The sequence below is a fragment of the Podarcis melisellensis genome, assembly GCF_964234715.1.
Source record: "Podarcis melisellensis genome assembly, chromosome: 9".
NCBI lineage: Eukaryota > Metazoa > Chordata > Lepidosauria > Squamata > Lacertidae > Podarcis > Podarcis melisellensis.
Window position 1 is genome coordinate 72,809,745 of NC_138541.1, and position 10,273 is coordinate 72,820,017.

Genomic DNA, 10,273 nt, shown 5'->3' on the forward strand with positions numbered 1-10,273 from the left:
TGTTCAAGGAGGAGGGGAAACCAATGGCCCCTTAAATTGTTCTGATATTTTGATCTTGCTGTAACCTGCCTTGCGACCATATGGTGGATAAGAAATCCCATTATTATTATTAACCATAGCCTGGCGTTGGAGCATCACCTTTGCCCACAGAAGGCCCCTGTTTCAACCCTGAGCATCGGGGGGAGGGCTAGGAGGGACAAGACGGCCACCCTCTGAAACCATGGAGAGCCACAGCCACACAGTGTCAATGGTACGAGGTGGACCAACCCTGACTCCGTTTAAGGCAACTTGCTTTGCTCCTACTTGTTTCTTACTGAGAGCCAATCATCCTCATTGGGCCAAATGTGTATCATCCATGCACAAGTAGCAGGTATCTTATTTTTGTAAACCACTTTGAGGGTTTTTTTTACAATCAAGTGTAAGAAACTTGCTCTCCTCCCCAAAGCCTGGCGCCTCGCTTAGCTGGTTTGGAGAAGGCAGCGCAAGGGCATCAAATTTTGGCCTTGCTCTCCGCCTCCTCCTGCGTGGCAATGCAGTCCAAGTATTCTTGTGGCCCACTTGGCATGAAAAGTTGGATTGCCTTGGCTCCGAGAACCCAAAAGTTTCCAAGTTTCCCTATGGGCTACTTTTTCCTCTATTTATCTATTGAATAAATAGTTCCACAGATCGAAGCAGTTGGGAAGGCAAATTGGAGTAAGGTGATCTCACAGGTAGATGTTTTTCCTCCCATGCATTCTCATCGAGCTCAGAAGCCCTGGCCTTCATTCAGAAGCTCAGCTGCTTTTGTCCTCTATAGAGACAGGACCTTTTCAGACACAGACATTACTGTGGAATGCCCAACACCTCTTCTGATTATTCATTCTTCTGCTACAGCATTGTTCGTTTCTTACCAAACCTGCTTCTGCTTAATCTTTTTTTTTCTGATGAAGCCATCTCAAGTTAAGTTTTCTTCCTAAACAACAAACTCTATCTATTAAATATTTGGGATTGCAGTCTTAAACCTTTGATAACTGAACAATTCCTTCTCTTGTCACCAGAAATACTGTGTCTCCAGAAGGACTCAATAAAAACACTTGACAAAGAGTTCTGGGTGTAGTGAGATTTAATTTTCTCCCGTTCTGCAAAATATAGAAACAGTACAAAGAGCAACCTTTGGGATTTAACGACATTAAGGTTCAACCACATGGAGAGATGTCGACACACATACCTTTCTCTTTCCTGTGATGCAAAGAGTCTTCACAGGACAAAAAAAATCAAGAATCTGTCAAGAGAGAGGACAGGCTATTTTGTCTTTCCTTCCACAATCCACACACGGATGGACTGCTGGAAAACAGAAGGAACAGACCAGGTTTCTTCTACTTGGAGAAGAAGGGCCTGTAGCCCTCCTGGTGTTGCCGGACTCCAACTCCCATCAGTCCCAGCCAGCACTGCCAGGGATGATGGGAGTTGTAGTCCAGCAACATCTGGAGGGTTACAGGTCAATGTCCCTGCAATAGGGGAAGAAGGCTCTAAGGAAACAGGAGCAAGAAAGTCACAAATGGAAGTCTGTTGGGGCTTCCAACATTTGCAACAAAAGAACAGAGTAGGATGAGATTGAGGTGCCTTCTCCTGAGAGAATGAGGCGAGGCGATTTTGATTCCCACAGTGGTCTTGCGGCGCTAGACACGGATACCATCACAAGGGCCAAGAAACTCTTGGGGTTCTCTAAGCTGCTGTGGCTCTGAGTTGACAGGCCATGACTCAAAGTGGGAAGGTGGTGCCATTTCTTAAACTCTCTCCTGGCGAGGGACAACGAAGTCCAGCACATCAGGGACACAGGCCCTATTCCAGTCCACTCCCCACTGCACCAACTTTCTGACTGCGAAGAGCTTTCAGTGAAATCAAATGTTTAAACAAACATGGACACCCGTCATTTACATTCAGAAATATTACCCACCCTGGCCAGAGAACCAAACAACGAGAACAGCCTTAGGCTTTGAACACAATGAGTCGGAAGAGAGGGATGGATTCTGATAACAGCCTCTTGCTGTTACTGCAGTCACTGGGGAAAAACTTGCTGGACGCAAGGTCTCCCTCTTTCTGAAGCAACCGTCCAATTAAGATTTTTCAGCTTGCGGCAAAAGCTCATTCCAGCCACAGCACCGCCCATCCTGGAAGCTCCTCAGTCGAGCGTCTTCATGACTGCTTCAGCCTGCTTCAGTTCTAGCAGCAGGAGAAGCAAAACAAAACAGGAAGGGGCAGAGGGTGAAAAAATACATTATACATGGGGCTGCCTCTGAAGACTGCTCAGAAACTTCAGCTGGTGCAGAATTCAGCAGCCGGGGTGCTCAGTGGGGCAAGACTGCAACTAGCTGCCAATTAGCTTCTGGGCCCAATTCAAAGTGCTGGTCTCGACCTATAAAGCCTTAATGGTTCAGGACTGCAATACGTCAAGGACTGCCTCTCCCCATATGGACCGACCCAGACCCTGCAATCATCACCCAAGGCCCTTCTTCGTGTGCCTCCTCCACGAGAGGTCCGGAGGGTGGCAACACAAAAACAGGCCTTCTCTGCAGTGACTCCCTGTTTGTGGAATGCTCTCCCTAGGGAGGCTCACCTGGTCCCTTCATTACATATCTTTAGGCCCCAGGCAAAAACATCCCTCTTCTCCCAGGCCTTTGACTAATTAAACAATCTATGACTTTTTAAGAGATGTGGGTGGCGCTGCGGTCTAAACCACAGAGCCTAGGGCTTGCCGATCAGAAGGTTGGCGGTTCGAATCCCCGCAATGGGGTGAGCTCCCGTTGCTCGGTCCCTGCTCCTGTCCACCTAGCAGTTTGAAAACACATCAAAGTGCAAGTAGATAAATAGGTACTGCTCCGGTGGGAAGCTAAACGGTGTTTCCATGTGCTACTCTGGTTCACCAGAAGTGGCTTAGTCATGCTGGCCACATGACCCAGAAGCTGTACGCCAGCTCCCTCAGCCAATAAAGCAAGATGAGCGCCACAACCCCAGAGTCGGTCACGACTGGACCTAATGGTCAGGGGTCCCTTTACCTTTATGACTTTTAAAACTATGTGTGGTGGGGGGCACTTTGTTTGCTTATTACTATATGTTATATATTTTTTGTGTCTTTATATTGTAAACTGCCCTGTCATCCTTGGGATGTCGAGAAATTTAAGAAATAATGAATAAGTTGAGTGAAGATGCCAACATCCCCCCGGATTTGCCCAGCCTTTGCAAATAGTCTCAGAATCCCTGTCGTGTGTCCCCCTCCACCATCCCCTCGTGAGTTCAGGCAGAGTGTTACAACACGCAGGACCTGGTTGCAGAAAAGTGCCCCTGAACCCAGTCCTTGCTTCCCTGATGATTTCTGGGATCTCACCTGCAAGCAAGACGCGGAACTTCTCTGCCGACAGCATCATGGCAACAGGCTCCTGTACCCCACGGTCAACATCTTTCACGTTCAGCTTGAGGTGCACGATGGGCTCATTGACCTGCTGGATTTCGCTGGAGCTAAGGGTGTAATCCACTCTCCAGGAGACAGAATCCAGGCGGTTCACTGCAAACAGAGGTTGCTGAGAGATCAGGAATGCTCTCTGCAAGGCCTGGCACCCTCAGATTCATGAAGCACATTGCAAATTAATTAATTAATCTAACTGCAAATCACACTCACTTCTGAAGTGTGCCGTGTTTACTTCTGCTTCTTTCAAAAAACTTTTTTTTAAAGAGAGAATTAAAACAGAGATTCATAGCGCGGAAAGAAGCTTAGGTGCCAGAAAGCAAATAAAGGAAAGTTAGAAGGAAAACAAGAGAGTGCACTCATTGCAGGGGGGAATTACATTAAAATAAAAGTGAAAGGCATATATTTATGTAAAAAATATAGTTAAAAGTATAGAAAGGTCATATTTAAAGGAGCATTTTTTCCCCACTCAGATCTTTCCAATTCTGTTTAGTCTGATAGGTGGCAATAGGATTCAGCCTTGATAGGTAGGTAGGTAGGTAGGTAGATATTCAAATATATGAATATATATATGGCTATTCCGATGGCTTGACTTACACCTCAGGCTGCACCCCCTAAGGCTGTCCTGCAGGGGGCTTTGCTTCTCCTCATAGGACCGGCACAGCCCTGTGGCATGTTCTGCAATGCAAAGAGGGAAGGGGAACAACGAAACACGTGCAAAAGTGAGCTCTCACTCTAGACCAGGGGTCAAGAAGCTTTTCCAGCCGTGGGCTCCATCCCTCAGACCATGTGGGAGGCTGGACTATATTTTTTTTGGGGGGGGGGAATGAACGAATTCCTATGCCCCACAAATAACCCAGAGATGCATTTTAAATACAGTGGTACCTCAGGTTACATACGCTTCAGGTTATAGACTCTGCTAACCCAGAAATAGTACCTCGGGTTAAGAACTTTGCTTCAGGATGAGAACAGAAATCACGTGGCGGCGCAGCAGCAGCAACAACGGGAGGCCCTATTAGCTAAAGTGGTGCTTCAGGTTAAGAACAGTTTCAGGTTAAGAACAGACCTCCAGAACAAATTAAGTTCTTAACCCGAGGTACCACTGTAAAAGCACACATTCTACTCATGTAAAAACACCAGGCAGGCCCACCCAGAGATGCATTTTAAATAAAAGCACACGTTCTACTCATGTAAAAACACACTGATTCCCGGACCGTCCGCAGGCCAGATTGAGAAGTCCATTGGGCCGCATCCGGCCCCTGGGCCTTAGGTTGCCTACCCCTGCTCCAGACCGTCCCACCATTTTAATGTGATGTAGCACCACTGCCCAGAAAGCAGGCTGACTGCCAGTCTCCCAAGGGCTCAGGTTATTGCAGGGGAACCTGTGGTCTTTCAGAGGTTGCCAGACTACAGCTCCCCCCTTCTCCCATCATTCCTGACTCTGCTGGCCGGGGCTCATGGGACTGGGAGGGGCAAAAGATCCCCATCTCAGAGGCTTCTGCACAGCTGGAATGCAGCCTATATTGCAAAGTCACAACTGCTGCTCTGCCCACATTTGCCTCTGGCTCCACCTACCGCTGCCATGTGTCCCCCGGAAGACTGCCCACAAGGAAATGTGGCCCTTGGGCTGGAATAGAGGTCCCCCTTTTCCCTTCGTCACTGCTTCCCTTTCCGTCTCCTCTGCTCACCTTTAGGCAGCCCCAACTGCTGGAGCTCGCTGGAGAGGGACTCGCCGTCAACGTTATGCTTGGCAGCGCTGGAGAGGATGAAGCCCAGAACAGCAATGGTAGCCTTCACATCCCCAGACTCTGCCGAGAGGAGAAAAAGTGACATGCGCAGCAGTCGTGAGAGTCTGTGGGATCAGGTCAATGGCATTTTACCATTGTACTGTGGAGAGTGTATTAACGTATGGTCTGTGTGTGTGGTTTGGGAGCTGCACGGTCAGGGGAAAAACAATGCTGTCCAGGGTTGTAAAGATTGCAGAGAGAATAATTGGTTGCACTCTTCCCACCTTGAATCAAATCTATGCTTGCAGGTGCCATAAGAAAGCTGCAGAGATAGCGCAGGATAGTGCGCACCCCGGAAATAATCTCTTTCAGCTTCTGCCTTCTGGAAGAAGATAAGGTAAAGGTAAAGGGACCCCTGACTGTTAGGTCCAGTCATGGCCGACTCTGGGGTTGCGGCGCTCATCTCGCTTTATTGGCCGAGGGAGCCGGCGTATAGCTTCCGGGTCATGTGGCCAGCATGACTAAGCCGCTTCTGGCAACCCAGAGCAGCGCACAGAAACGCCGTTTACCTTCCCGCCTATTTATCTACTTGCACTTTGACATGCTTTCAAACTGCTAGGTTGGCAGGAGCAGGGACTGAGCAACGGGAGCTCACCCCGTTGCAGGGATTTGAACCGCCGACCTTCTGATCGGCAAGCCCAAGGCTCAGTGGTTTACACCACAGCGCCAGCCACGTCCCAAGAATGTTTTAGCAGGCGCCAAAAAGTGTACAGTGAAGGCAGCCTCCTTGATCGCAAGAGCCAGGGAGTTCTAAAGTGCAGACACCGTCACACTAAACGACCCGGCTCTTACAAATGCAGAACAGGTATTATGTAGTACCTGTAGTAGTGTCAATTCTGCTGATCAAAGCAGTTGGTCAATGAATTCAGGCAGGAGAAACACATGACTCAGTCATACTGGGAAGAGTAGCAAACGACACTCACCAAGCTTGGCATCTGACGTTAGCTTTAGAACCTTTTCATACTGCAAGAGAAAACCCCCAGATCAGTTCACACTTAACTTTGGGAGATCTGCACCACTTCTGAGTCTTCCAATTCAACGTGAAGTCCCTGTTCCTCCACAGGCACAGAGTCCTATTGGCAGCTCTGCTTCCACTGCAAAACCACTTCCCAGGGGTCAGTGGCGTAGCGTGGGTTGTCAGCACCCGGGGCAAGGCAAGTGATTTGCGCCCCCTAACCTGTAGTGGCAGAGAGCTGCGAGTGCGAGCACCCCCCCAGATGTTGCACCCGGCCCCCCTGCACCCCCCACGCTACGCCACTGCCAGGGGTGGCTCCTGAATCATGTCAACTGTGTGTAAATTGCGCTAGGGAAAGGCAGATTGGCATAGGGGCTAAGAGTCTTGGGCTAAGACTAGGGAAATCCGGGTTCAAACACCTGCTTAGCCACAAAAGTCAATGGGTAACTCTGGGACCATTGCTGTCTCTCAGCATAACCCACCTCATAAGGTTGTTGTTGAAAATATAACTGGGGGGAACAGTGGAACCAGCCCAAATATGTAATGCTTTCGAGCGTGATCTCCAGTTTTGGGGTGCTCTATCACGACACACAAACACTTCTCTGGAGGAAGAACTGGATCACAGGGATCCCAAGTCGGACATGCCCCTAAATTTGCAGGGCTGCAGCTACAGTGCAATGTTGTTGTTGTTGCTGCTGCTTCTCAGGAAGCATCAGAAAAGACAAATCAGTTGGCCTATCTGGAGTGGTTTACTCTTCCTGACCTCTCAGGAAGTCATGGAAGGGTCCATTCAAAAACACAAGCCTGAAAGTGTTGGCCATACAAATATCCGCCTTCCAGAAGACCTCCTACCTGCTTTAAACCAATCTTCCCCAACCTGGTGCTCCCATCAGCTCCATCTAGACCAGTCAAAGGTCAGGGGTGATGGGAGCTGCAGGTCCATCAGGATGACCCCAGGCTGGGAGAGGTCAAAACACATCACCAGAAGTCGTATGATGGAAGATCAAATCTCGTACAATTGTTGGGTCTACACAAATACATGTCAAACAAGAGAAAACTGTCTTACGTCAATCCCGTCCCCAAGCAGATCCTTCAGCACCTGGGCACAGATCAACTTCAGCTTCACTGAGGACTAGGAGAATGACAAAAACAAAAACACACCTGATGAATTTTTGCCTGTAACACCAGCTTTTTCTTAAACTCCACCCAAAGCTGATCAGTCCCCACAACAGCCTGGACTTTTTAAGTGACAGTGGATAATGCTGTCTTTGATGGGGCAGCGTCCAACTATTTCTGACCAAGAAAACAGAAGCACTAACACCTCCCCACCAACACTCTGACTTTTTCAAGGTTGCTGGATATATAGTGGAATATTGCATCAGGTTCATCCAACCACATTTATTTACTTATTTATTCTATAAACTTTATACACTGATTGTAATAAAACAAAACGAAAACCCTCACAGTGGTACACAAAAAAGATAAAACAAAATTATCCATAAGAAAAAAATTATAATTAAAAACTTTTGAAATATAAAATAAAATATAGACTAAAAACCTATTAAAATTCCCACCAACTTTGTAAATATCTGGGTAGGCTTGCCTAAACAAAAACGTTTATAGCAGTTGGCCAAAAGAATACCGTCAAAGCGCCTGCCTGATATCAATAGGCAGGGAGTTCCAATGTGCAGGTGCTGCCACACTAAAAGATCAATTTCTTGCAGATGCAGAATAGGCAGGTATGTGGCACATGTAAGAGTGCCAATTCTGCTGATCAAAGTGTCTAGAGTGGGCATATCTGGGTCCCCAGATGTTCAGGGCTTGATATACTAATAGTTCACTGGGCCTTGAACTCAGCCCAGTAGCAAGTTGCCAACCAGTGCAGTTCTTTGAGTAAAGGAGTCACAGACTCAGCCATGAGTTCTACAGAGATCAGAGTAAGTCCAGCAAGGAACCAGTGGTCAAGTGCCACCGCCAACACACCCTAAAAGAAATGGCATGCACACCTAGCAGAGAAAAAAAGAGCACTTACTATTTTAGCCAATGTGCTGATTTCTGCCAAGACCCAATCAGGGCAGTCTAAATCGCCGCAGAACCGAAACCTCTGGATGGAAGAAATAACATTAGTGCCTGTGACCAGTCAAGAGTTTGTTTTAGCAACCTAGTTTTCGGCATGTAGCAGAAAACAAGAGGCTATCCAACCCATGAAGAAGTGAATTTGAACAAGACTTTACATGCTTTCCCCTTTTCAGTGGAAATTTCAGTGAAAAAACTCGGAATACAGCCTCCTATTCTCTTGACGGCAGAAAACCCGAAAGGTAAGGCAGACATTTCTGTAGCCCATGGGCATAGTGTGCGAGTGTTGGGTGTGGGTGTGTGGTCCCGGGCACACAATTTTCGAGGGGGGAGTGAACCAGGTGCCCCCACCCTGTCCCAAAGCTCCTGACTGGGTCGGCCGACAAGTGTGTGGCATGGGGCCCTTGGCCAGAGGCCGGTGCCAAGTCATAGCTGTCAACTTTCAGACTTGAAAATAAGGGATCAGCAGCCTCACCTGTCCCGGGGACAGTCTACGCCGCAGTGTTTCCCAACCTTGTGCCTCCAGCTGTTTTTGAACTACAACTCCCATCATCCCTGACTAGCAAGACCAGTGGCAAGGGATGATGGGAATTGTAGTCCAAAAACAGCTGGAGGCACAAGGTTGGGAAACACTGGCCGGGATATCTAACAATCCGGGATAGCAGCGGGAAACGGCGCTGGAATAAGGGAATTTCCCGCAAAAAAAAGGGAAGGTTGACAGCTATGTGCCAAGTTGCCCGGGGCTGTGCGCGAAGACGCAAAAGCGCCGCACGGGGACAGGATCGTCAGCACTCGGGCTGCAGCATCCCGCCGCGCCAGCTGCCGCTTCCGGATCCAGCGCGAGGGAAGGCGAGCATCCAGGGGTGCCCATCTCTGGCACCAGCCTAGTTCGGAGCTTCGCCCAAGAATTCCGGCTGCAATTTCATGAGCCTACGCCGGAGCCCGGGAGCCCCTGCCTAGAAGACAGGGGTGCCAGCTTGGCCCCGCCACCGTGAGTGCCCGGGGCCGTGGGTGCCATGCAGCGTGCACGGCCCTGGCACCGAAAGGTGTGGGTGCTCGGGCACCCGGGGCCCCAGGGCGTTGGCACCCGCCCTCCAGGCGGCGCAGCAAGCCCTTTTTGGGCACCCGCGCGCAATGCGCCCCCGGCTCACCATGGTGCCCCGCGCGCGGCGCCTGCTACTCGCTGCCCTGCAAGGCTGGATCACCTGACTCCTTTCTGCCACCCAATCGCGGAAGGGATCCAGCAGCACCAGCTGATCCTGCCAGGGCGATCAGCTGATCAGCCTCCCGGCTCCTCCTCCGGTGGGCGGGCGGCGGGGAGGGCGAGGTTTCCGGGAAAGCTGTTCTCGCCTTTGCTGCGCCCGCGCGCCAGCTTACACGTGGCATTTAGAGATTTGTTCCAGCAGAAAAAAACAAATTTCAAAAAGGAAACAAAGCAACGCTGGGTTGCAACAGCAAGAGGAAAAAGGGAATTTGCAGCGGTTGCAGTGCCGACACAGTTACACGGGAGTAATAAGGCCCTTGAGCACTAAGGGGAACTGTGTGTGCGTGTGTGAGAGATTAATATTTTTATTTCATTTTATAATATGTACAAGACGGAGAGAATAATTATTATAGCAGACGAATGTTGCAGGAATTTATGTATAGGTTGGGGGGGGGTGTTCCCCTCCAGCAGATATCATGCACATGCAGCCCACTACCAAAACCAGCACAATCACTTTTGTGACTTGTCCGCACAAAACACTTCATCACAGTTTCTTCCTATCTATTCAAAGGGCCCTTGCTGCACGATACCAAATGTAAGAATTCACTGATAAATGTATCTATGTACTGGCTCACTGGAAAACTTCAGAAATTCATATAGACATGTGAGCTCAGCTACTCAGCAGCACCTCTGCCCGAGTGATAATCCCTGGCATCTTGATACCTGAGTGCCAGACAGGTAGCCATTCCAGAAATAACAAACCCAGATGAAGACAAAAGGGTGTGATGAACTTGGCTGGGAAACAGGGA

The 10,273-nt window shown here is 49.2% G+C and overlaps 1 protein-coding gene across 1 annotated transcript; it reads right to left on the reverse strand.

The window, feature by feature from the left end:
* Positions 1-1,084: 1,084 nt before the first annotated feature.
* On the reverse strand, positions 1,085-9,532 carry COMMD4 (COMM domain containing 4). Its single transcript, XM_081925801.1, has 8 exons — positions 9,412-9,532; positions 8,217-8,288; positions 7,251-7,316; positions 6,153-6,192; positions 5,131-5,250; positions 4,040-4,120; positions 3,365-3,541; positions 1,085-2,202 (listed from the first exon to the last, which is right to left on the reverse strand). The coding sequence occupies exons 1-8, from the start codon at positions 9,412-9,414 to the stop codon at positions 2,162-2,164; spliced, it is 600 nt and encodes a 199-aa protein (XP_081781927.1). The 5' UTR covers positions 9,415-9,532; the 3' UTR covers positions 1,085-2,161.
* Between the last annotated feature and the right edge of the window lie 741 nt (positions 9,533-10,273).

Coding starts and splice junctions, on each gene's coding strand:
- COMMD4 (XM_081925801.1), bottom strand. Junction 6,193..7,250: donor TGCTTGGGGACGGGATTGAC/GTAAGACAGTTT, acceptor TTTCTCTTGCAG/TATGAAAAGGTTCTAAAGCT. Junction 5,251..6,152: donor AACGTCAGATGCCAAGCTTG/GTGAGTGTCGTT, acceptor TCCTCTCGGCAG/AGTCTGGGGATGTGAAGGCT.